Source organism: Anopheles stephensi, chromosome 3 (assembly GCF_013141755.1).
Source record: "Anopheles stephensi strain Indian chromosome 3, UCI_ANSTEP_V1.0, whole genome shotgun sequence".
NCBI lineage: Eukaryota > Metazoa > Arthropoda > Insecta > Diptera > Culicidae > Anopheles > Anopheles stephensi.
In genome coordinates, this window is record NC_050203.1 from 10,414,632 (window position 1) to 10,441,821 (window position 27,190).

Consider the following 27,190-nt stretch of genomic DNA (forward strand, 5'->3'; position numbering starts at 1 on the left):
GATCACAGTGCAAATTGTGTGCGAGATTTTTTGAAGGAGCCTGTGCGCCACACAATTTGCCATGAAATTTGATGACTTGCGGGATATCCGATCGATCGGTAGGCAAGTTAAATACACTTAAAGTACGCACACACACACACTCACACACGGGCACGAGCAGCATTGTTCATTAGAAGGATGAGCTAGGTCGGGGTTGTGCTGATTTGTTCCACGTTGAAACGGATTGTTTCGTGTTTAGGCCCCAAAAGTATGCAATTTGCTGTACTAAATGTGACATCTGGCGTTGCTACCGGCGGATCTCCTTCACTATTTATTTAGCAGATACTGCAAAGGAACAAACAGTTCACTATTTCTTCCTTGCTTAAGTCTTAAGGCCCGAACAATCCTCTTTAATTCGTATAATAAATTTGATGTTTGCGATTAGTCGCCTTACCTCAGAACATTCCTCTTGCACATGGATCAGGAGTATCGAATAAGACTGCAATGGGCGCATCACTATCAAAAGAATCTTCTCTACAAGCCATCTTTACTGGAAAAAGATTCTTGGTTCGCCCAATGCAATCTTATTCGATGGTCTTGAGCACCGTTTAAGATCAATGCTCTTAGGTTGGGCCAACTTTTAAAGAACATGGGACAGCGATCTCTCTTTACACAATACTTCTAGAGAATAGAGCTATGTCCGACTAGAGACTAGAATTCATCCATTAGACCGCAACCTTGATCCTTGATGACGTTTACAAGATCCGATGAGCAATTTGTGTTGCAAAGCTTAACCAACGATTGACTTCTAGGGCTTGTTATGGGAGACTAATTTGATGCCTTTGCTGACTTTGTGTAGCTAAGAAAATAAAGGGCTAAAGTTGTATGTCCAATGTCAAGTTGGTCTAGTCTTCCTATACTGCTACAGCTGTATAGCGTGACTCAGACGGCTGGGCTAGAGCTTCTCCACTACAATTACTATGTAGTTCAGAATTGGTTGGGGTTTGTCCCCAGCTCTTTCTCAACAATTTCTGCTTACCACTAGTTGGATCTTGGCCTCATTTTGATATCCTTTCACCAGAATGAATTCTTCTCCTTAATTAGAAATATTACGCCAGGAGATCTTGGCCGGCCATTTCTGGGTTCCTTGATCTCCTTAGCTTCCTGTGAGATAGTCTGGATGGAGTTCGTTATCTGGTTCTGCCATGTTAATACCAGCACCGCCATCTAGACAACAGATCGCTCTTATTCTCCAGAATGAATAGGATGCTATAAGGGCAGGCTCGGCTAAAGAAGCGTCTAATGATGCTCATATTTTTCCCACAAAGATTCCACAGAGAGCTAACACTACTAAAAATTCTTGAGACGCAATTTTTTGGCTAATTAGGCCATATCTGAGGCATTTTTTATGTCACTTTGGCCACTATGCGTTGCACATGAAAGAAGCCTTCAGATATCAGACCCTAGAGCAGACAATTTAACAACAAATCTCTAATCACACATTCCGCCCTCTTCCCTTCTCTCCCTTCCAGGTGAAAATATGGTTTCAGAACCGTCGCATGAAGTGGCGCAACTCGAAGGAACGCGAACTGCTAGCGAACGGAGGCTCCCGCGATCAAACGCTTCCCAACAAGAACAACCCGAACCCGGACCTTTCGGACGCCCGGACCGATCGACAGACCTCCCTCTCGCCCGTTCCCCCTGCATCACCCACACAAGGCTCCACCCCGCTGGACGGTCAACCACCACCGCCCGCCCATCCTCCCCCGGCAACAACACCGTCCGGCTCACCGAAACCTGCCCCACCACCAATGCTTACCTTCAAGTCGAAGTTTGAGCTGCTGAAGCCCGGTGCCGGTGGTGACTTTAAGTTCGACTTTGAGGAGCAAACACCGACCGGCAATCGTGCTGGGACGCATTTCCCGCTCGGTGGTTTCTATCCGCCCGACACGTCCGGCTGTGTCGGTGGCTCGGGTCGTTCGAACAGTAGCGCTTCGTCCGATCTGCAGCCTCAGGGAAGTGCGGCGACGCCGATGTACTACGACGAGTACGAATCGGCGGCCGACTCGGACGACTCGGACGAGGAAATCAATGTCACGTGACCTGATACTAGTGACGACGATGGCGACGGTGGCGGCGAGCTAACGATCGATTGTGAGACGCTGTAAATAGCAGTGGACGGGAAACAAATTTGCATAAAATGTATTTGCAGTGCTGTACGGGGATGTAGCATGAGCTGGTAGGGTTCGGTCTTCTAATTGCTAAGTATTTATTGCGAACTTTAAGGAATTTGTACATGGTTTAAAACTTCTTTCACCAAATTCAATCAATCACACTCAGCATACCGCTCCGGTGGTGAGCCGAACCGGATGGAAAAAGATTACACAGTCAAATAAATGTAATTCTCCTGCACTAATGCGAAAAACGCGTAAAACCAACCATGAACTGATTATTCATATGGAAAGAAATAGTTTTTTGTAACCTTTTTGGGGTGATAAATGTTTAGTCGATAAAAAAGAGCATTGAAATTTGAATTTTCCGATACAAATAAAGCTCACCAATAGATGGCGCTGGTGTGGTGTTTACTACACTCGACGGATAGAGGGCGCTATCGAGTGTTCTGCACTGTGTGGAATGAAAGGGACAAATTTATGAAAATAATTCTAAATGTACAAAACAAATAACCAAAAACCAGGTTAAAATTAACTTAATTGACAGCTGACGTAAATTACTATTTCTGTGACGTAAAGTAGATTTATTGCTTGTTAAAAAAACTAGTTACAAATTAAACATTCCTCGTATTTCTGCTTGCGAAATATAATTGTTTTATCATGTCCCCACCGTGTCCTTCATTTAACGCAAAACTAGGGTCATTCTTCAGGTCAAGACAAACGATTTGTTTTTTTTTTCATAACGTAGTCAAATTACTTATTTTTATTGCTTAACGCTGTCGTGTTGCGTGGTTAATAAATCGAACGAAAAATCATGCCCTAATTATCTCCTGCTCAAGTTTGACTCGTTTTTTGTTGTATCGCTCTACGTCAATGTACTCTACTACCGTTGCGTTTGTTTTCCCTTCTCTGTGATCGTTCAACGTACACACACTCACTCACTTTGGCTTAAATGCAAAACACTTCTGATACACACACGCACACACACAAAATTTAGCCTTAGAAGCTTACGGCAGCTTCTATTAAGCCAACACGGGGAACCCATCTGTTTACTACGAGTGCAAACAAAACACGCGGTTTGCGTGTATGTGTATGGGGGGGGGGGGGGGGGTGAAGAAAAAAAAACATGGTGGAACGTAACAATCAATAAAGAACAAAACAACATAACAGACAAAACAAAACAAACAAACAAACGATTGCTCAGTACTTGTACTTAGTACGTTCACTCCACGGCATCAATGGCACGCCCGTTATCGTGTGCGAGTCCTCTCCTCTCTCCTCCTCCTCCTCCTCCTCCTCCTCCTCCATTTAGTTCGTCGTCCTGCTGTGTTATCGCATCTGTCCCCCCTTACCTCTGTGTTTGCGCTCGAACGTACGCAAAACAGCTTACTGCTGTTGGTCCTTCAGATAGCTGGAAATGGCGTCCAGATCGCGCTTCATCCAGTCCGCGTTCAGCCGGATGGTTTCGATCGACTGCGACACGGTCCGCTCGGTGCCGGGGAACTCGTGCTCGCGGAAGAACTGTTCCACCTCGAGCGCCCGCTCCTCGGTGGAGAAGTTCTCCGTCAGGTACTTGATCAGGCGGGCCAGCAGGAAGCCGCCCTCGTACTGGTTCAGCAGTACCTGCCAGTGGTCGCAGAAATAGTCCCACGCCATGTCGCGCCCCTTCGGGTTGAGGGCAACCGATACGATCACGAACACGGCGTCCTGGGCACGCACCTCTTCCGACATCGCGAAATCGATCACCTTCCGCAGGATGTCCACGTTGCCGATCGAACCGAGGGCACGCGAAATGCGATCCTTCTCTTCGTGCAGGTCGGTCGCACGGTACAGGCGTAGCATTTCGTCGTACGTCGCCAGGTCACCGTTCTGCAGGACGGCCCGGTAGCAGGTGCTGCGAAGATCGGCCGGTAGGACGCTTTTGTTTTGTGCGTGTTCATCGAATCTGCCGACAGAGAGAGAGAGAGAGAGAAAAAAGGCAGGAAAAGGGTTGTAAAGGGTTCGTTTTCTTGTTTGAAAGCCCTCCCTCCCTCCTACCTTCTCTTAGCTTCTGCCAACGTTTTTTTGCATCCGAACGATACCAGCCGGCCGAGGACGAGCGAACGAAGCAGCGTGTCGAGATGGCTCTCGCCCGGCTTTACGTCCCAGCCAAGCTTCTCGGCCACCGGTTGATACAAGCGGACGCCGTACTCTCCGAACTGCTTCTCGGCCGGCGTGTGGGCCAGCAGCAGCTGCAGCTTGGCCAGACAGTTCGAGATCGATGACCATACGGTGTAGTTGCTTTCGTTCCGGTACGCATCGATCACCTTCAAGGCCTGTCGGAATGGGAATCGAAGAGTTAGATTACTATTTTCAATTCAATCGAAATAAAGCTCTTTCTTTCTTACATCAACGGTCGCACTCTTGCCGGCCTGTACCAGCGCGAACAGATCGTCAATCAGTCCCAACCGATCGAGCGGCGGCAGTGTCCTGTTCTTGATCGCCGGCAGAAACTGTTCCAGCATCTCGGCCGGATACTGCGTACGGTAGTATCCGATCGTGCCCGGATTGATCTTCACCCAGTCCTGCTCTCCAACGCCCTCGACCGTGATTTCCGCCGTGGACGCTTCCAGCACCGTTGAAACGGCACTGGCCGACGATGGTGTGGAGATGTTGATCGGGATAAGCCATAGCGATTGTTCCGGCGCTTCACATCCGTCCGCGCAGAACTTCGATTGAGCGATGCTCAGCAGACGTCGGTTGCCGTCGAGCTGCCGCGAGGACAGCACTTGCACCACCGGGAATCCCATGCGCTGGATCCAGGTCGACATGACCGCACCGACCGGTTTACTGCTCGCCTCCTGCAGCGCATTCCACAGATCTTCCGTTCGCGTGTTACTATACTGATGCCGGGTAAGGTACAGATTCATTCCTCGCTTAAAGTCCTCATCGCCGATGTAGTGGTGCAGCATCCGGATAACGCTCGCGCCCTTGTTGTAGCTAATCTCATCGAAAATCTCGTCTATCTCGGACGGATGCCCGACCGGCACCTCGATCGGGTGCGAGTTGCGCAAGCAATCCAGCTCGAGCGCACGCGTGTACATGTCCGTCACGAACTGCGTCCAGATGTCATAGTCCGGGAACAGATGGTCCACGCAGAGGAACTCCACGAACGAGGCGTACCCTTCGTTCAGCCACAGATGTGTCCACCATTCCATCGTGACCAGGTTCCCAAACCACTGGTGCGCAATTTCGTGCCCGACCGTGAGTGCGATCGACTGCTTCCGTATAAGGGACGTATTCTCCGGATCGACCAGCACGAACGTTTCCCGGTACGTGATCAGTCCCCAGTTCTCCATGGCACCGGCCGAAAAGTCCGAAATCGCAATCAGATCCATCTTCGGCAGTGGATAGGCGATGTTAAAGTAATCCTTATAGTACGGCAGCACCTTGGTCGCGACGTCCAGCGCAAACCGGCCCTGTTCGCGCTTGCCGACGGGCGTGTAAACGCGCACCAGCACCCCGTCGGCCGATGTGTCCTCCACGTAATCGTACTCGCCCACCACAACCGCCACCAGATAGGTGGACATGATCGGTGTCCGATCGAACGTCACCAGCACGGTACTATCCGTGGCGTTCGGTTTCTGCTCCAGCACGGGCATGTTTGACAGGGCGACCAGATTTTGCGGCACATCTAGCGTAATGTCAAAGGTGGCCTTAATGGCCGGTTCGTCCCAGCACGGAAAGCATCGCCGTGCGTCGGTTGCCTCGAACTGCGTCACCCCGGCGTACCGTTCCTCGCCGGTGGCGGAGAAGTATTTGCTACGGTAGAAGCCCTTCATCTTGTCGTTCAGTTCGCCGCTAAATTTGACCGTCAGCTTGGCGGCGCCAGCCGGTATTTCGGACCCGAACACGAAGCATGCCGTTTCCTGGTCCGCATTGAACTGTATGTCCTGGGCGGTGAGGGTCTGCTCGCTGAACGTGACGGTCGCCGTGCCGATCTTCAGGTCCAGTGCGTTGAGCGTGATGCGATCCGTTGCCGACACGACCTACAAATGGTGCAGAAAAGGTAGAAGAGGAGTAATGAGCAAGAGAAGCATGAGACAAATTTTTTTTTATTTAAGTAACCGTAAAGCATCTTAAAACTTTGAGAACTAGTGCAGAAATCCACCAGGAATTTTGGAACCTAGAGAAAGACTCTTTCTACACCGGACGCACCATGTTTGGCGACCCAACGGCACTTGCCCCGTAAAACAACGGAACAGAATGGTAACATTTACCAAACATTTTTAAAACGTTAGAAAAGAACATTCCTAGTCAGCAGACAAATTTTAAAAGTGCTACTAGAAGACCCGTTTCTAAGGCCGTACACAATGGAAGAAAACAAACGGACAGCTAAGCTCGTCCATATTTTCTTTCATCCGTGGCCGCGGGTACGGTGCATATGGTTTAATGGCAAGTCAACAATTTATTTTGGTCCGTAGCGCGTTAGCTGCAAAACGGGGTTGGTGGTGGTCAAATGTTTACGTTGTCTGACAAGGTCGTTTACCTTGCAGTTGGCACCACACCGACGCAACACGACTTCCCACTCTCCCTTTCGTTAAGTGACCATGCCCCATGACCATGCCCAAAGTAGCTTTAAAATGAAAAAAATTCGGGGGAAACTAAAATAAAACAAAATATGTTTTAAATAATGCCTAAAAGTATATGATAATAAATTTTAAAAGTAATTTAAAAAATTGCATTACTTTTTGTTCAACCCAATCTGTGTGCCTGAGTCTTCCCATCAGTGGCTCACCTCGCCACGGTGCGGACGGACGACTTTTGCTTTCGTTTCATTCATTTAACGTTGTTTCCCTTTTGCTCACATTTTATTGTTCTACCCTCCGGTTTGCGCGCGTATTCTTGGCTACGTTTCTTTTGGCTCGAGCGCAGTTGATCTGCCAAATTTACAGTCTCCGTTCTCCGTATGGTTGCGCGTTCGCTTCACCAAGTTATCCCTCCAGCTCCTCCAGAACCACAATCGCCAATCAGACATTACAGAAAACCTGTTCTGCAAGCGAGGGCCCGCGTAATGTCACCACTAGAGTTGGCGTTGTGCTGGTTCTGTCGTTGATAATGTCTGCTTGATTCGTGAGAATGATCATCAACGATCGTTAAGATCCTGCTCGTTCTTTTCATTCATGATCTGATCTAAGCGAAGATCGGTGGTTTTGGAAGGGGGAAAAATTTGGAACTTTAACAGGCTCTGGATATAAGTCTCAGCAACAATCTGTTGCTTGATAATTTGAACGGATCGCATTCTTATAACGACAAAGTGATTACAACATTTTGAACTTGCCTCGTTTCGAGGAGTCCTGCTGGAGAAAGCTTTTTACACGAACTCTTGTAAGAGCTTCTGTGATGTACTGAGATGGCTTAATTTGACTTCAGAAGCTCATAATATACAACATCCTGCAGGTCCCACCGTGCAAAGAGCATGATCTTCGCTCCGTTAAAGTTTGATTTTTCTATCAACAAAAGGCAGTTTATGGAGATTTCTTTACGATAACTTTGGAATAATTGGGAACATGATAATGGGTTTTTTTCTGTAAAATGTTTCCAAATCTTCCAAGAGAAGACACTTGACAAATCATATTAGTATTCATTTTCTCACGATCCATGCACAAGACCAAAGATCACAAAGATCACGTACAGTGGATAGATAGTACATAGATGAAACGTGTTAGATTAAGGCTTGAGGAAACAAGTCGGCAATAAACCATAATTTAAATCCGCAAAGGTTACCTTCCTTCTCTAAGGTACAACAACACACCGTCTATCAAGAAGCGGCAGCGGTCTTTGGTGAAAGTAAAAGGGAAGGAGAAAGGTCTGATTGGCTGTAATAACCTAACGGGAAATGATCTTAACTAGCAAACTGCCACTTTCAATCATAAATCCCCGGACTGGAGCAATTTATAGTTAAACAGCAAGCTTTAAAACACTTAATTCCGACCAGTTTGTAGTACAAATCAATGCTTAGCATTCAAATATTTATATTTTAATAACCCAAGAACTATGAAGTAAAAACCACCCAAAAGCTAACAGACAATCATCCTCCCTTTCAGGTTCATTAGCCTTGTGGTTTTGGTTACAGATTCTACCAGTCCGGACAGGCTCATTTAGAAAGCAAAAATCCGATCCGATCATCAACTCGGTGTCCGGTCCGTGTGCTCAATTTGTAGAAAATTCGTGGAAATCAAACCACAACCTGGAAAATATCAATCAACAACACACACGTCTCGCACATCATTATAATATATGCTGGAAAAAAGGGGAGCAACCCTTAAATATTAGTCGTTTTCTGCACAAATTTACGATCATCAAAAACACCGATCATCAGGCTTTCATTAATGAATGGTGACGGTAGGCAAGTCCCATATGCGAGCAACACACCACCAGAGAAAAACAAACCAATTTAAGATTGTGAATCTGTGGTCCTCTGAGACGGACGAATCCTCATTCCAGGAAAACATAATGATCAACCAGAGCGGGGGGAACAAAACGGTTCATTTCCTCGTCGCCAGAGCTAATTGTTCTTGTTAGAGTTCTTTCTACACCAGCTACGAAAAAGAAGCAAAAACACACACACACCTCGGTTGAGATAGGCAAAGGGGGATTAATTTTGTTTCGCTACCGGAGGTGTTTTATGCTTTAAGCCACGCGCGTTGGAAGTCACGCAAACACTGTTGCGTCGGTCCCGGGCTTCATCATTCTTTTGCGGCTCATTTTTCTACACTCCCACGACACCGACGACAGTGAGTGACGAGGGTTCGGACGTGGTTGTTGTATTTGATTTATGTTTTTTTCTGTTGTGCGATCCCTTCCAGTATGGGTTGGTTGAAGCTAATTTCGCTAAACCGCAAACTATGCGGAACACAACAACGCTCACAATTTTCTGTGCCATTTAACAGCCACCAGCGGGGAAAAGGTTCGTTACAAACAAACAAAAATGTTGCACCTATCCCACACGCAAAGTAAACGGCGACGCGAAACCGCAAGGTACTCTGGAGGTGGACTGATGGTTGTGCAAACACTAAAACCTCAACGATACCGCTCGATCTTGAACCGGTCCCTGAGTGTGGCAGCCGAGTCCACGTGAAAGAAAGGTCCGAGAGTAAGCATAAGAATTGAATTCTTGTAGCATAAACAAGCGATCTTCCCACTCTCGACGATCGAGCTATGTCGCACACACGTGGGGTGGGCGTGCGACTTTGATTACTTACTTGCTTACTTATCAGGCGCTACAACCGCTTTGCGGTCTTGGCCTGCTGCAACAATCCTCGATACCGGCTCACGGTTCAGCGCCGTCGTCTGCCAATCCGTTATCCCGACCGTTCTGGCGGACGCATCAACGCCATCACTCCATCTCAATTTGGGCATACCACGCCTCCTCTGTCCGTGTGGACGGCCTAAAAGGACTTTACAGACTGAGGCGTCCGATGTCATTCTCATGACGTGACCAGCCCTCCGGAGCCTGGCGAATCTAATTCGTTGCACGATGGTAAGATCATCGTACAGCTCGTAGAGCTCGTCATTGTAGCGGCTCCTCCATTGTCCTTCCACACATACGGGGTCCAAAAATCCTTCTGAGCATCTTCCTCATGTCTCAGAGGCGTATGTGAGTATTGGGACTATAAGTGTTCTGTACAATCCCAGCTTCGTCCGTCGCGTGCGACTTTGATTGGAGTTCCCTTATTCTTGAAGTTCCCAAGGGTTTAAATGTCACTTGCAACAACAGTGTGTTTGGCAGGGGCAAATAAAAATGCAACACACATTTACAATCAAATCCTCGTTGCATGGCCACGACGACGACTCCACCAGCCAAACCAACCAACCAGGCCGGCCATATGATCGAATCCGTTGCATCATCGTGTAGCCTCCTCCCGCTCTCCATTTCCTGGCCTCTTTTGGCAGGCCCTCACGGGAGCAAAAGTATTCGCGCGATCGCATGCTTTTTGTTACCTTTCCCTTTTTGCATGTGTCCCTTTCCTTCGCTCTGTCCGCCTGTCCACGGACCAGAGCGCATACATCTGTTTCGCGTTATGCTAATTCGCGTTCGAACCGGTGGGGTACCGTTATGTTGTTTTATTTACGAGCATTTACCGTTGAAAAGGCTCGCCGCCGCCGCCCCCTTTTTTGTTCCAATCGCTTCGCCACCAGTTCCGCACCGATTTCGCGATTATGTGTAGGTGTGTGTAGGTTGCCGGTGGTACGAATGTTGCGCTTGTTTATTTTTCCGCTTTTCCTTCTCCCTTGCGGCGATTAGTAGGGGGTGGTTTGAGGGAGGATCGTGTTAGGTCTTAGTAATGCAAGAAGGTGGACCCATCGATGAAGGCCAATCCGATAATCCGATCGGAGGTCGTGAGGGAAAAACCTGATATAACTCGGAGTTCCGCGAACATGCCAGCCGGGCGCGAAACATGGGAAAAGGTCAATCCATTTTCAAAGGAATGCAAGAAGGTGGGCTGCATCGACGATCTTGTCTTATGATCAGGGCAATATCCAATAAAAAGTAATCGATCGTTTACAGCATTAGCTATCAGGGAGTCGTTAGAGCATTTTTCTTAAGCCCACCCATCGAACGGGAAGCATTAAAAGGCGTAATAACCCCACGCGAAAAATGGGCAATCCTGTCGAGTGTGGTGAAAGTGATTTTTTAAGCATTAATTTCCGAAGCCTCTTCTTCGAAAGAAGGGTTTGGTGTAATTATTAAAACGATGCTCGTTGAACGTTCTTCCACCCACTAACAAGCAGTGGATGATTTCTGCTTGCTGGACAACTTTTCCCTCAGCGATCGCACGATGTGCGGGAGGGACTGGTCTGACCATTTTCATTTTCCACCGATCGATTATAACGGGGGTTCGCAAACAGGGCCGAAACTGTTTACGATTGGTCTGGATGCCTTTTTCTTGCTTTGTTTTTGGTTTCCCCCTCGGACGTAAAAGTGCAGGACGAAGCGTTTGTTTGCAGTAAGCGTCTTAATCGTATACTGTGGCGCTACTGCATCGCGTTGCTGCTAGACGAACGGGTGCCCGTAGTGGGCAAAGGTCGTTGAACTAATTTGAGCATTCGGTGCAGCAGCGGCATTCTATCGATTTTAGGGGGTAAGGTTTCACGATTACGATGACCTTAAAAAAAATTGAGACACATAAAAAAATTCTTTAGACAAGGTTTTAAGCTTTCCAAAAAGTTCGATTAAATGTTCAAAAATTTAACGATTAACGAATTGTTCTATGCAACACCTTCCTGCGGCCCATCGGAGCTTCGTAGGATACATTTGGCCCGAGAACGATATATTGGGGACTCATGGGGTCTACACACTTCAGGACCAGATATCGTCCCAGTTACGTGTACGATTCAAGTCAAGGAGACCTTTATATATTTGCAGAGACTAAGAAGTAGGTAACCAGCTTTTAGTTTTGAGAATAATGTAAAACTTTGTTTACAAATTGTACGATAAAATATTTACAACAAAAACAACCAAGAAACATGTTGGTTTTACAGCCATAAACAGATAAAATTATTCATACTTCTAGCAAAAGTCCCTACATCCATGGGGGCAACAACTACCGCTATCTTTTTGAATTGGACACATCCTTTAGCAAATATTGACCCGCAATAAAACAGCAGATAACATAATAAAGCATCGTCACGTCCAATCTAGTGTGCCTTGTCTGTCCCTTTGGTAGAGGCACGTCGGTCTACTTCCTTCCGTCGTCGTTGGTACAAAAACATGTGCATAGGATAAAAAATGGCTGCTCAATCTGGGAATTCTGCCACACATCCACCGCTTAGACGGTGATAAGCTGTTCCCGCCTGTACTCACCTTCAGATCCACCGTAGTGCAACCTTCGAACGTTAGCGCCATCAGGTTCGGTTTCAGCTGCAGCTGATAATGCTCCGGCACGACATTGGTTGGCAGGCGCTGAAATTCGGCCTTCCCGCCGGTACCGGTGCTGGCGGTGACTGCGGACATTTTGTATTCACTGTTTTCGGACACGTCACTGATGCTGGTGCTGTCCGCGATGGTGGTGATGTTGCGTCGCTGGTACGGATAATGTGCCTTTGCGGGACACAGCAGCCCAACGGAGAGGACTACAACACTTTGCTTATCACACCCGCCGTGGGTAGAATGAATCACCGAGCCAAACACTCGCGACGAGCTAGAAATAACAAAGCAACCGTTGTTGCCCGCTGTCGCTGGGACCTGCTGCCACGAGGTGACGGAAGCACGGTGCACGCACGGAATGGAGAGAGTGTTTCGTTCACGCAATAGGGGGACCCGCTGCCACGCCGACGTTCGGCTGCTTGGTGACGTGACCACCGACAGCGATGATAGAAAATTGCACTGTTTCACGGTGACGGAACCGTTCCGTCGGGCACTTTGACGCGCTGCTGCTGCTGTTGTGGCCGCTGCGAAATGATGAGCGAAAAAAAGGCGTAACACACGCTTGTGCTATAACCGGATGTTGTTGGAAAACAGAGCTCTTCCGAGGTAATGGAGCGGGTAAGCGGGCGATTAATGGTGGACACCGAGCGGTCAGAAAGAATTTAGTGCCGAGAAAACTGTACGAAGCACGGAAGGAAAACAAGACCGAGAAAAGACCAGCCAACTCTTCTGCAGCGTTCGATACACTCTGTCCAACACAGTCGCGCGCACACAGCGAGCGCACTGTCAAACTCGAGCCGGGAGAGAGAAAGTGTTAAAAAGGCACCGAGAGAGAGAGTGAGTGACAGCGAAAGAGATTGCGTTGTACAGTGATTGCCACTCCAGTTTGTTTGTGAGAGCAAATAAGACATTCTAGCAAATTCCGTGCACTACAACATATTCTACAGAAAATTGGAAATGGAATGATAATATGTCCATTTCGTCAAATATTATTTAATATAAGTGTAGCTGCCGCCTTCTAGAAATGTGTTTTCATTCTAGTAAAGTAAACACAATCCCGCTCACTAGCCGGTGTAAACAGGCCTTAAGGTGTTAGCGAAGAGAGAATGTGGGAGAGCGACCATGATTGCACAAGAGAGAAAATGTCGTCTGTCAAGCTGGAGAAGTTTTTTTTTTCTTTTGTTGCTCTGTGTGTTGTTTATGTTCGTGATCCATGCTGCATTTGGTCCGCAGCACAAACTAAAAACATTAAACAATAACTAATTACAACAAGCTACGGGAAAAACCTCACACATCATCCATTGGAAAACGAATGTTATACACCAGGGCGTGACTATAACGAAAATCCATTCGTGCTCAATCATGGTCACACGAGAATTATGGAAACAGCATACGCACCTATACCGAATCGGTTCGTTGTTGATGCGAGCTGGAGCGCTTTCGTACAGCGAAAGGAACTTGTGCGGTTCAGGCAAAACATTTGCAGTATCGGGAAGCAACGGAACAACACGGACGCTAGGATTGTGATATGGAAAAAACATTCAAGAAACGGAATGTTTGGGGAAAACTAGGTCACACAAAACTTACCGAAGTTGTTGATTACGCCCGGCAAAAAATGTATGCAAACAGCTTGACAGGAAACGTCAAAACACTGCGCACAAACAATCGGTACTGAACAGATTGAATTGACAGTTTGTTTGATTGATTTGAGTAAATTTACTAAAAACGCGTAGTAAATCTATAAACTAGATTTTTCACCAAATGTCATGTAATTTACGCACTAAAACCAACGTTAAATGAACCATTTGAGTCATGTGGATACTAACAAATTGAATTTACTCCTCCTCGCACCGTTAACTCAGATAAAGAAATACAAGCGTTACAGCAGATTTCATTGAATTGTTCGTATTTATTTCATTCATTTAATTACTCTTATTCACTTCGCCACCGTCTTTTTAGTTCCTGCTTCACACCAAATGCACCCACCACACAAAGGATTCATTCAACCCCATTCATTCACCACACCTTCATCATCATTATCATCCTCAAATGGATTTTAGTCGTTCATATACATATACTTTCATTTTTGTTTCATTTAAAGTTTCATAAATAAACAATATTTTGCCTGTTTTGTTTCCTTTTTTTCTCTGCTCCCGCTGCTTGTGCTTGTCTCTCGTTTCTATTCCACAGACACAGAGCAACTACTTATCATCATTTCCTGTTTCCTGCAGTTTTGTTTTTTGTTTCCTTTTTTTGTTTCTTTAAACTTTCCTGTTCCATCCCCCCGGTCTTTGCGTGTATTAAAAACTATTTACAAAAATATGGTTAAACTTCCATTCGAACGCACCGATGGCGGGTCTCCAGCGATTTCCTTTACTGTTCACCCCCTTTTCTGCTGATTGATTTAGCTCCTTTCATGGCGCTCGTTTGTGACGAGTTGGCATGCATCCCGATAAGCAGCAGCTGGAGAGAAACGTTTAGAAACGTGGCAAAAAAAAAGAACGATACAGCCAAATTCCTAAAAGGGTTGGCACAGCCCAACCAAACCAGGAGAGATCGCGATCCTTACTACTTATGTACTAGCGAAAAAGGCTGTGGAGACTCCGCGTGCCACACCGATTGTTGGTTGTGGACATTGTGGTTGCGATGGTTGCCAGCAGAAGAGAGGTGTTTGTTTGTTCGCGGTGCTCCACGTCGTGTTGTGCTGTGCATACTCTAGTAAAGCAGCTGCCCTTCTGCTTCTGCGGCCAGACACTTGCAGCGTTTTCAGTAAAAACTATGGACGAAATTTGTGGGATGGGACGTGCATCATGTGCTGCTGCTTGTGAGTGTTTGCGTTGTCGTGCAAAGTTTTGTGTTTGCATTTAGAAACAGAAAAAAGCCCTGTCCGCTTCTCTTACAAGCGTGTGCTAGTGGATAGGATAACCTCCAGCAAAACCCTGGCCAGGATCGACTTCACGATCCTCAATTTCAACCTATATAGGCGCCTCCTTTAACACACACACAGACAATAAGGCTCTTTCAGAATCGTAGTTAGCTCTTCACTTCCTCTTCCTGGGGACGGTATTGAGAGTACTTGGGGACTTGCTTAACATCAACACAAAAAGTCGTCAACCGAAAAAGGGCACACGTGCGATGGGCGAAACAAACGATTCGGCAGCGTGTTTCGGGGAAGCGAATCTAGCTCCTACCATGCTTTTCTCACTGTATCTAAATGTACCATTTTGTTGTAGGTTTGTTTCGCTAATGTTAAGAAGCGCTTGCGCAATTAAGTGTTCGATTAGTGTCTGCTGTCGATCGGCATCCGTCAGTCAGAAATGTTGGGCTACTAAAAGGAGATTGATTAGAGATTGGCTACACTACGCGTACTATTGTTTGAGAGTGGAAATCCTTTGTTGGAAGATTTGTTCTAAGTCTGTGCAGCTTGAAACTACTAATCGAAATCGTGTGATTAGTCGATAATATAAAGATTTTGGTTGGGGGTTTGGGATTTTTAGGATTATCCTGCTACGCTGAGCTCTGACGCCTAGGATCGGAATGCTACACCATCCACTATCTCCGGAGCTGGTGCTTTTGATTTGACTTGTAATCTACAGCTAGTTGTCATACTATTATCATGAAACACGAAAAAAGATTCGGTTCAGTGTGTGTTTTTCTTCTTCTCCTCAGGAACAATGAACGAAACGGCACTATGGCGCGACGACTGGGCCCATATTAGAAGTTAGTTTTTGTGGGGGTTTTCTTCTACTGTGCATCATTCGCTCGTACGTACTTTCAAATTCCGGGCATAATAGGACTAACTGCAAATTCCTGTCTAACAACGATGTGAATGCTATTTCAGACTCAAATGAACGTAGTTAATTGCAATTTTTTAAAGAGCTCTCTCGCTTCTCTCTCTCTGATAAGAAAATTAAACAGGTAGTTGAGTTCACTAAATTTTTTAAGTCTTCCAGTAGTGTGTGTGTTAAACGTTAGACCTCTTTAAATCGCCCTTGCCTAGCTTCCCTAATATAGTACTACTACTTTGTTTCGTTACTTTTTACGTTTCTTACTGAGGAGACAAAAAATAAATGTATCTGCGCGCTCACCCATTCGGACGACTCAGCTGGATGAAAGAAAACCTGTGGCAGGCCTGAATGCTAGAAAAAGGTCCATTTTCCATACATTTGCTATGACCGCTTTCCCCTCGCTAGCCCGCTCTCCTTCTCGCTTCTCAATATGCTCGCGTAAATACTTATAAACTTATCCGTCTTCGGCCCCTCTTTTTGTTTGTTTGCTGTGGTATTGTAATGTTTGATTACACTTATTCACTTACTCAAAATCCGCTCCTGCCCGCCCGCCCGCCGGTCGTGTGCTCGTTTGTCCTCAATATCACATTTACTTCAGAACCAAATCAATCTTATTTAAACTATCAAAAATTCAAACATTCATACATCTAAAGTCGGGTTTTAGTGTTCTGGTACGAGTATGCTCTATCGGCTATTCGAAAGAAAAAACCCCACCCGTACGCGTTTTTAGTCCTTTTTTAGTTTGCCACTACAGCTACGGAAAATGTGTGCAGCTAGAGCTAGAAACGCGGTTTTTTTCTTCATATTTTTGTAACTCCTAGGGTGGTGGCCACTGCTTTTATACTCATTACTTTAAACGACAATTTGAGGTGTTTAGCTGCTTCTTGCACCGCTACCAAGTTTTTTGAAAAATTTCTTCAACACCACGCTTTGCTGGTTTTTATTTTTATCTCTGATTGGGATTAGTTTTGTTCTAGGACAACTGCTAGGACATTACGATGGAACCGTAAAAAATGTTTCTTTAAACGGATTGTAAAGTAAGATGAATCTAAATTGGAATGGAGAACGAATTTAGACTTGGCTGTCCATTATTTTTCTAGGAGTTTATAACGTCGGCTGGACGATGTGTTGATTTAATCGTGTGGCTTTGTTTGCTATCTTCGTTTAACTAGAATGACGATGGCAAACCTACATATTCCTACGTGTTTTTTAAATTGGATTTTTGTTCTTTAAGAAGTTCATTTCGTTACCATGCCACTAGTGAACCGTTTACAGCTCATTTACAAATAGGGTTTCTTTTCTTTTCTTCCCTTTTACCTATGAGCAGTCAGTAATCATTACGCTAACGAACTATTCTACACTTTATCTACTTTTTAAGTACCTACTCGCCATATGCGGTGTCTTACGTTTTGTCTCTATTTGTTTTTATTTCCTTGCTCTTCTCGCTTTACTCCACAACTGTAAACTACTGTGAAAATTTGATTTGCGTTTATTGTTTTAGAAGTGTTTTAGTTTTTGTTTTCTCAATCGAATGTTTTTGTGTCCTTTTTTCCTACCATATTTCTATTCATAGTACCGAGGGAGGGGGGAGGTAATACTTAACAAATGGCTCACATCACACAAACCACGACTCACCTCTCACCGCAAAAAAGGACAACACAATTAGGACCGACAGTAATTACCAGATCATCGTTCACTTGTTTGCATTTTTTTGCCAAATTTGAAACCAAAAATGTTGCTATTGCGTTCGAAAACCCAAGCGAAAGGATAGTAGTTTAGTTATACTTTTTATTATCGGTTATGATTGATCTGCTGTGGACCATTGCGATCGGGAAGGAGAATGATTTTAACATCATACGCGCGCGCGTGTGTGTGTGTCTATCCGTTTCACCATAAGATCCCTGAGAGGAAACGAATTTTCTTGTTCACCCCTGTTAAATATACGAATAGCACGAAAACGGGGCATTTTACGGGAGAAATCATATTCTAAATTATATGGAACAAATAAAAGCCTTAACTTAAATTGTAACATGCTTAACGAGGAACAAAAAAAAAAGAAATTGAAAAATGAAAAATTATTCTTCTGTATAAGTTGAAAGATTGTTTATTTCGTGTCTCGCTCTCCGTGGATGTGTTTGCTTTGTCTATCTCCAGCAACTCGCACAATAATTAGCTCGGATCATTCAGTACATCATTTAATAATAAACATTGTTTTTTGTTTCCTTAACTTATCATAACTCAAAAAGCCCATAAAACAAATTTTCTATGCGTTATATCAATACTTTTCCACTGATTCTACCCCTTTCGAAGCTTTTCTTCTTTTTCCCCCGCGGAACTAATAACCCGCGGAAAAAGGGATTGGAAGCTGAATGCGTGCTGTTTTTTCTTCTGTCTAATACCGGCGATCTAATTGAAAATAAAAGGAAATGATAAAGAAAAGACTGAACCAACTTAAGCTAGACGGTATCGAGTTGAACGAAATACGAATGGATTAAGATTAAAAAAAAAATAGAGAACATACTACTCGATCACGGGATACTATAATTTGTTGCTATTTCTATTTTGTGGATTACAGAACCCACCACACGCGAATGTCCGCGGCCATTAGCTCGGGATAATGCTTGTCTCACTAAATGCAGCAAAAACTGTGTAAATGGAGGAAAAGGTTGTCAGCGTACGGGAGGTTTTCAGGAGCCTGAAACAGTGCGCACCATACATCAGGGAGGCCCAGTTGAGTCGTATGCTGGATTCACAGCCTGCCGAAGCGCAGTACAACCGGAAGCTTGTATTTTGCGAAAATGGAACCTCGAACACAGAGAAGCTGCATTGCTCAAAGACAACGTTTTTATAAATCCGTAGCACAGTAAATTTTATTTAGGGTTTAAAATATCGTTTCTACTCAAAATTATGAGTCGATAAAAATTACTGCTGCTGATATGAAAAAAATATCGCGCTTCAGGGAACAGTACCTTACAACGGCTCGGTATCGTTCCGCCATTTGCAATTTTTTGTACGGAATAAATGAATATTTAGAAAAAATAGATAGGATTAAACAATTAAACACGTGTTTTGCTATAACCAGAGATGCCTCGCAAAACTAAAAAAATATGAATATCCGGATTCGGCTTCCTCTCTAGCCCTTTTGATGTCCTCCATCCTCATCAGGAGGATGGGATTAACCAAAAACGATTCAATCGGCAAAAAGGTGAAACTGTGTCTTTGGGTGTGTGTAGGTTGTGTCCGCAATGCACGATGTTTGCGTTGTTGTATGAATGAATTGATCACATCCTTTAGCTTCACTTTGGTTCCCGAGGACAGCAACATTGTTTGCGCTGGCGCTTCTCTCTCCCCGATTTCTCATTCGACCGTGCAGTGAGAGGCTCTTGTGGCTGTTGCTGCTGCTGCTGCTGCAACAATTTGAGGATATCTACTTTTTGATTTAGCTTTCAACTCTACTCCACACACCCGCATGGCATCTTAACCCTCTTTGTTGCAATCCCCCCTTCTTTTCTGGTTGCGACCCTGAAGAAACATGTGTCGCATTTTGCCTAAGACTCGCTCAAAATATCCACCATATCCATACATACGGTGTGCACGCCAAACAGGCGCGATCTTTTTGTGAATGGCGTGTGTTTGTATCTGTGTGGGGCTGTTGTGTAATTTATCTTCTTCCACTGCGTCTTCTGCTAACCAGCGACGCAGGTAATCACATTAACTACTAACAATAATAACGTATTGCATCTAGGGTTTTACTTTGTCTTAACTCTCATGCGCGGTGCCCATGGTGGCGGTTCGGTTCCGGATGCAAGTAAATACCTTCCACGGTGAAGATGGACAGTTCTGCAATGGGAACACAAATGGAGTGGTTAGATTTTTTGTTTTGTTTTTGAAGCCTGGAAAACCATCACGTTAACACATTACCATCCGGCAGTTCGTATAGCTTTTTTGGCAACGACGCGAAATACCGATGGCGGAGGGCCTCGTCCGCGCTTATCCGATTGTCCGGATTGAGCTGCAGGAACGAGGTGGCCATCGTTTCGCCCTCGTTGATGTCGTACAACCGGGGAAAGCTCAGTCCCAATTTGCGGGGTTTGAAAAAGCCTGTAAAGTAGTGACAACGCGTCCATTAGTTTGGCTGTTAAACGGAGAGCTTTCTTGAGCGCCGTAGTGCACATACCTAGCATTTGTAGCTTATACCCCGGTAAATGCGTAACCCCTGGCCACGTGTCCTCCGTCGGCGTGCCGAGAATTTTAAAGATTTTATCCAACTGATCGTAGGTGTCACGAATACCGGGGAATGTCGGCATGCCCGTGATCATCTCCACAAAGATGCATCCGACGCCCCAGATATCGAGCGAGGTGGAGTACTCAGTGCTACCGAGCAGTACATCTGGCAGGCGAAACAAGTACATCGTATTAGATAGACATCAATGCTTGGTTGAAGTATAAAGAAACTCACCTGGAGGCCGGTACCATAGTGTGACGACTTCGTGCGAGTAGGTATGACTTGGAACACTCTTTGCACGGGCCAGCCCAAAGTCGGCCAGCTTCAGCTCGCCCATCTCGCTGATGAGCAGATTCTGAGGCTTCACGTCGCGATGCAGCACCCTTCGCTTATGGCAATAGGAAAGCCCTCGCAACAGCTGGAACAGAAACAGCCGCACGTTTCGATGATCGAGCCCGCCCGGATGTCGTTCCATGTACTGCGACAAGTCCGTGTTCTGGAAGTAGATGCAATAGAGGCAAGTTTAGACGGGGACATTTCAGATAATCGTTAGTAGTGTAAACAAATCAAGCTGGCAGGAGAAGAAATGGGCGGTTCACTCTCGCCCATACTAATTAGCATGAATAATTAAAACCAAAACCTAATGCGCTTGAATTGCCGCGACCGAACCCAAACGCGCGCACACATACACTTTTCCTATCGGCAAGGACACGCAATGATCGAGAGAAGTCTGGGTGCTACTCGAAACCATAAATTACAGTTTCCATCGAAAGGCCCGTTCCCTGTCGAAGCTTCCTCTCCCCGCGCATACTCCATCACGCTTTCCAAATACCTGGAAGTGCCTGTTGCCCTAATTATTAATTTAATTCAATAAATTGCCGTGTTGCTACCCATGTTCGACGTTCAACGCAGAGGGAGCCTCCTGCCCAGCAAGTGTTTTCTAGTTCCAAATTTTGTATCACTTTTCTCCTGTTCGAACGAGCGAGTCCCCAGGAAGGAGAAGTTACAAGTACACGCTCATTCGAACAGGATGTTAAAATCAATAAAGGGGGAACAATCGGGAAGGAAGAACAGGTGCGTGATAAATGGTGTGTTCCTGGTGGATACCATGCAACGGCTGAAGAGGCGTTGAGGGTCTACGGCTTCTGCTTAGGGCTGACAATGTAACGCAGCTAGGAAGGAAAGCTTGATGCAATCTTGCCGTTGCTCTATCGCTTTATCCTTCTCTTTGTGTTCCGGACACCAACTTCGAGCCATCGAACGTGGAGTAGTAATTTATGTACTCGTGTTCCGCCATTGCTTGTCGAGCTTCTCAGCTTGAATTGGTGCATAAGCTACGCTGCTGGAGCTGAAGATGTGTAGAGCACACACGCCGGCGGTAAAAAACGCCCATTGTTTTCGCAGGCCAGCCCAATTGGCGATACTACAACTTACTCGTGGTAGACATCTTGGGAGCTTGTAGACTCATAAAAAGAACACAGGAAAACCTTTTGTACTCCCCGTCCGGACGAGAGTTCCATCGGGACGAGGTAAGGTATATCAACGATGAATTATGGCTTAGCTCCCTTGTCCCGGGGCCTGTGTGTTTGTAGGGAAGCATCAAAGCTGTTGGTTTTGTACCAAAACCCGATAAACGTACATAGCATACCACCAGTACCAACCCCTGACACATGGACAGGACACGAGGGGGGGGTGAGAGTGCCATGTGTGGTGTAAACAATTTATGCTTTTTAAAGGTTTGCTTTTCCTTTTTTTCCCCCGGACCCGAACACTGTTTAGATGATTTATTACGGACAGGCAAACAAACCAATCTGTCAACCGCAGGAATTGAGCAATGGATGTCGTAATAATTGGTTTATAAAATGGAGGAAACAACAAATGAGGGAAAAGGAAAATTTAGTAACAACTAAGCGGAATTTTTTCTGAATGAGTTTATTAGAGAAGAATTTATTGACAAGGAAAAAAGGCATTTCTGAAGAAAAGGAGGTTAATTAAAAATATCACTTTAAATGCTTTTCACTGTTGAGGTATTAAATATTTTAGGAACAAATAATCAGTATTGAGCCCCTATTACCATCATGATAAGTTCTATACCTAATTTAAATTTAGACATGTCCTCCAAAACTCGTCTGTATAAGGCTTCAACTTACAAAAACTTTTACAAAATGATTTGTGCGGGCCACAAACGCAGTTGTCTCAATCAGTTTTGTGACGTCCAGGATCCTTCCTTCCAATCCCCATTTCTACCGATAATGATCATAAAACAGAAAAACGAGGCGAAACAATAGACACTACGCGGGCAATTGCTTACGGGAGGGGGTTTCGAACGAGACCTGCGAGCCGTCTGCCATTTCCCAAGCGCCAAACACGCAGCACCAGCTATGGCTCCGTGTCAGACAATAAATCACACCCGAAAGGAGAGGAAAATTGATGCTGAGCCGAGAGCAACCGGAGAATGTCCGCACGCACGGGCTTGTTGGGAAAAAGGTGCTTAGAAATTCATGACGAATTCCCATCCCGGACCCATATTCTGCAACCATCTGAGTCACACTGTTGCTGGTGTGCATTCCCCCAGCTTTTCGGTGGGGCCAGCCAAGTTAGAGACTTTCCCACACCAACCCCCGGAAAATGGCAATAAATAAAATGTACTGAACGATCTTCCCGGTTCGTGGAGCTCCATCGCTGTGGCGTGCTACTCCCTTCAGAGCAGATTGGGGATCTCCCCAATCAGGCATTCCTGACATACTTTCCCCGGTGGTCGTCTACCCTCACAAGCATCTCCTCAGGGGCGAGAAACACGCAACCGAACAAAAAATGGAGTTTTCGCGCTCGTGAAGCGAGCGGGAGCTTTCGGTCCAACGAATGACTTCAACAACTAATAAAATGTAATAAATAAGTACTAAACCCGGTGCGATGGTGAGGATGGAAAATGATCAAATAATACCACCGAGTCCTGTTCCGCGTTGGGGGCAAGTGTGGACATATGTGAGAGGGAATGGCAAAACGACCGCCGTACTTACCACAAACTCGAAGACGAACGTGAGCGTTTCGCGCGTATGCACGATATCGTGCAGGGTCACGATGTTCGAATGTTTCAGTTCCTTCAGCAGGGATGCTTCGCGTATGGCCGTGAACGGTGCACCTTCCTCTTCCTGTAACCTGATTTCCTTTAATGCTACCACTTGATTTGTTAAACTGAAACGAGAAGTGGAAAGGGAGAGAGAGCGTTAGTGCTTCATCAGCTATGATCCTGTACATGGCGGTACATGGGTGAAGATGAATTAGTGTTCATCACCGGGCGGACAATAATTTATGTGTGTCGGGTTGAGGCGGAAACGCAAAGAAAAAAAAAATGGAACGAGTTGCCTGAAGGCTTTTCGTTACGTGTGCACAGCACCGTCCACAGTGTCGTTATCCTTTATCCGACCTAAATTCGATTAGAACTCTTCAAGATGGATGGCAACCGGTTGGGAGATAAATGACGATCACTTTATTTTGCAAAGAGCGTATGATATTTCGGCCATTGCTGTCAGTCCGAAAATTCCATTCCACGGTACACAAGCGGCGTTAGGTTTGTATCCCTCTACACTGTTGTCAAGTTTTACAGCTTCACTTTGAATGGAATAAGTTTGCGAATTCCCATCGCTCGTAGTCACAGACCCCCCCCCCAGTGACCAGTGTTTTCCAGTCCTGTCAAATACAATTTCACAGCAAAATTAGTTCTTCACAGTGTAGTTGCTGCCGTATCGCAACTTTGCCCGTCCTATGAATTTTAGAAACTTTTGACAGAAATGTCTGCGTAACGACCGAGCATTCTTGCTGCTGTCCCTCGCACTGCTGTCTCAAAGATGGTTTCGCAAGGAATTGCTTAAAAATGTCCTGTCCACGCACTCACAGGACGCCAGGTTAAAGTTCGGTTCGGTTGCAAAAAAAAACAGGCTATAAGAAAAACTCCGAACCCAACCCAACCACCAGTACAGACAGAACAGAACAGTAGACAGAGAACCAGTTTAGCTGAAGAATTTCGGAGTTTTGGAGTGGGCGAAAACAAAAATTAGACAACAGTACGGAAAACACAAACATTCATCCCATTCAGAAGGAAGAGAGGAAAAAATGGGACCAGTCTAAGCATCTCTCGAGCAGCAGGTTAAAACTTATCGATTTTCACACAGCCTTGGGCCACCTTCTCGGGAGTTGCAAGCGGCATGGTGAGCGGCAACGCTGAAGCTGGAGGAAAACAATTTCACGAATGTTGGCCGCCTTCGGGTGCACGTACGTATACGCGTATCCGGCACCGAAAGGGGGGCAAATGAGAGCAGAAAATGAAGGGATTATATGGTGCACGGTCTGTTTCGGGACCGACGAAGGCAGCAAGTTTGTGAGCAGACATCTCACAAAGTGTGTCATCGAAGCTTGTGACATTGGGCGGACTGTGTCGGTGTGTGTGTGAGTGTGCGAGTTTGTCGTTGGGAGGAAAACATTCCGGAGAAAAAGTCTCCATCGAACCGAGGGCCGTCCCATTGATGTCGAATTCCATTTGCTGGAAGAACCGAACTGGACGGGGAAAATGGTGATAGGGCCTTTTGGGGGATCGAAATATGAAACTGCCAGCCGCCAGTACGTCCTTTGATTGGAACGGCGGTCAAGGGTGCAAAAAACAAACACGATTCTCAATAACTGGGTCACCGGAATACGGTTGATGATAGCCTTTTTATGGTGCAGAGACGTGCAGATAATAATATATTTTCTTCACTTGATGTGAGGAAATGGAGATGAAAAATATGTTTGGGAAAAAGCTGTAAGCTTTATAGGAAGAACTTCAGACTACAATATAAAAGCTATTAAAACATGAAGAAAAAGCAAAATTATAAAACAGTAAATAAGAAAAAAATTTAATGAAAAAATTAAAAAAGAAATCCTCACAAATAATAATGGAAAAAGTAAGAACGAAAATAAACTAACAATTATTAATATAAAAAACAAAGTTTTAAAATATAATTAAATATGATTGAACAAAAATTCTTCATCCCACTATCTAAGAAGTAAAAGAATGAACGATTTGAGTAGCTCTGTGTCCCGAATTCTGTTCAATACCGATCTCATTTGCTCGCCTAATCCTTCAATATCCTGCCTTCATTTCCAATTAATCCTGCCAACGCACCCACCTGCGTTATAATGATACACCAAGCGCAGCCATCTTCATTGACCAGAAGCGCAGTCAATTTCATCCCGAGGGCTAGTCTAATAATCATTGATTAGGTGCGTCCACCATGAAAGCCGGACGAAGAGAGGAAACAAACAACACTGACAACAACTTTCCAAAGCCAAACTTTGCAAAACCCAAACCAAACCTTGTGCACACACCTTGGTGAAAATCTTTTCCCACAAAGCCAACCATAGGCGTCCGCTTCGCACAGTGAGTCAGACGAATGTCATTGGAGGATTAGGCGACTTATTGCTGTTGCTTTCCATTTGTGCGAATTGGTCTGTGAGACGAGCTGTGATCGACCATTAAGGCTCGATCGAAAGCGCTCCCACCATTGTTTATGATCCATCCGTGGACTTATCCGAGCGCATTCGTCGAGTGACTAAGGCAGGATTAGAACGGAAGCTTGGCCTGAGCTACCGAGCGAACCGCGGCGGCCAGTAGTAATCGGGTTTTGTGGAAGTAATCAACAGGAACTTATTCCGGCTGCGGGTAGGCTTTAGCTCAAGACGCCTTTCCTGAACGCCATTATTCTGAAAGGCCTCAGAGCAGGTCGCTCGCAAGAAGTCCCTTGAATTTCCCCGGATGGCTTCATTGGCTGTTGGGAGGGTTTGCCTTTCCTCCCCCCGGAATCAGTCTAGAGCGGAGGAAAGCCGATTGAGAGGTGGTTGACAAGCCATTATCGTCCAACCGTTACGATTCGATGGCTTTCTCCGCTAGATCGAAACGATGCTTCCCGGGGTTGGGGAAAGCAAGAAAATGATTCTTTTGTTTCGCCTCATGGTCTTTTTTGTTTTGTGTGCCGCCGGTGAGATAACAACAACAACGGCGACATCGAGAAGAAAGCTGTCGCCCAGGAGAACGAAGCAGCGCACGTAACGTAGGAAACAAAATTAATTTCAACCATTCTCGGGACGGTGTGGACGACGACTTGCTTACCAGCTTCTCAGGGTGGGAGATGTTTTTGTTATTTTCTCTTGATTATGTACGCCTGATGTTGTGGTGGGTGGGTACGCCGTGGTGGGAGGTTTGGAGATTCTGGAAGTCCTTAATGTCCTGGTCACCGGCATTGAAAGCAACGTTGGTCCATTTCCCCATTAATAAAGTTCATGATTTGATGCGCCATTGTGTGGTCAGACATAATAATGCTCATATTCATCGCATATTTTTAAGGACAAATCATTTACTAGCTAGCAAGACAATGCGAATTTGGGCGTGTCTTTTGCATTGGTAAGCCTATTGTTTAGATATTTAATGAAGGATCAAGTTTCCCGATGACGACCATCCTTACTATTCATACTAACACGAACGGCTACCGATTACATCTTTGAATCGAATGATGACGTACGATTTCCAGACGAAATTTCTTTACTATTTTCTTGGTTTAATTTTTCAGAAACAAATTAATAGCTGAAGTTTCATCCTAACCCACCAAAACTGAAATTGCAATACTTATTCGCTCCTTCGTCAGCCGGAAGCAATGATCCGTTGAATGGCGTTAACCGTCAGCAAGCACATAAAAGGGGTGAATCGACGACGTTAAGTTTGTTTGGAACTGCCATTAATCACTTCCACTAAGCCCCGTTATAGGATCAGTTTCGTAGAACAATACTTCCACGCTCCCTTTTTCTAGGGAATGTCTGCCTGCAGATTAGCGGAATGGAAAACGGAAATCGTCGGACGTTACATGATGACTGTCATGGTCGGATTAATTCGCACTAAGGATGCTATAATCGAGCTCTTCCTGTGAAAGGATTAAGCGTTCTATTGAGGTTCTTTTTTCAAATGAATTTTCCAATATACGTGTTTTGTGATTTGAAAGGTTTATGCATCTATTTTCTAAGCACAGAAAAAAATACAGATATCTCCAAATAGCGTATCATAAGAAATGGATCACCTCTATCTTTCTGG

At 45.4% G+C, this 27,190-nt stretch overlaps 3 protein-coding genes across 4 annotated transcripts in view; 1 reads left to right on the forward strand and 2 right to left on the reverse strand.

Annotated features, from left to right (window-relative positions):
- Nucleotides 1-3,275, forward strand: part of LOC118513137 (homeobox protein Hmx) — a 24,034-nt gene extending 20,759 nt beyond the window's left edge. Inside the window, exon 5 of the mRNA XM_036058562.1 lies at nt 1,512-3,275. Coding sequence (XP_035914455.1) covers nt 1,512-2,081 — 570 coding nt within the window. The 3' untranslated portion in view covers nt 2,082-3,275. The remainder of the gene's footprint in view (nt 1-1,511) is intronic.
- On the reverse strand, nt 2,708-13,711 carry LOC118513135 (puromycin-sensitive aminopeptidase). The gene is made up of 6 exons (XM_036058561.1): nt 13,648-13,711; nt 13,459-13,575; nt 11,998-12,584; nt 4,538-6,178; nt 4,188-4,465; nt 2,708-4,095 (listed from the first exon to the last, which is right to left on the reverse strand). The coding sequence occupies exons 2-6, from the start codon at nt 13,538-13,540 to the stop codon at nt 3,537-3,539; spliced, it is 3,147 nt and encodes a 1,048-aa protein (XP_035914454.1). The 5' UTR covers nt 13,541-13,575; nt 13,648-13,711; the 3' UTR covers nt 2,708-3,536.
- A 243-nt stretch (nt 13,712-13,954) lies between these two features.
- LOC118513138 (cyclin-dependent kinase 14) overlaps nt 13,955-27,190 on the reverse strand; it is a 117,452-nt gene continuing 104,216 nt past the window's right edge. For both annotated transcript variants that reach the window (XM_036058563.1, XM_036058564.1), the window contains 5 exons: nt 23,094-23,268; nt 20,308-20,569; nt 20,026-20,238; nt 19,770-19,949; nt 13,955-19,688 (listed from right to left, as the gene is read on the reverse strand). In XM_036058563.1, the coding sequence (XP_035914456.1) occupies nt 19,615-19,688; nt 19,770-19,949; nt 20,026-20,238; nt 20,308-20,569; nt 23,094-23,268 (904 nt within the window). In that variant the 3' untranslated portion in view covers nt 13,955-19,614. The remainder of the gene's footprint in view (nt 19,689-19,769; nt 19,950-20,025; nt 20,239-20,307; nt 20,570-23,093; nt 23,269-27,190) is intronic.

Coding starts and splice junctions, on each gene's coding strand:
- LOC118513135 (XM_036058561.1), bottom strand. CDS start 13,540: ATGTTTTGCCTGAACCGCACAAGTTCCTTTCGCTGTACGAAAGCGCTC. Junction 12,585..13,458: donor AACGAACCGATTCGGTATAG/GTGCGTATGCTG, acceptor ATCATTTCGCAG/CGGCCACAACAGCAGCAGCA. Junction 6,179..11,997: donor GCACTACGGTGGATCTGAAG/GTGAGTACAGGC, acceptor CACCATTTGTAG/GTCGTGTCGGCAACGGATCG.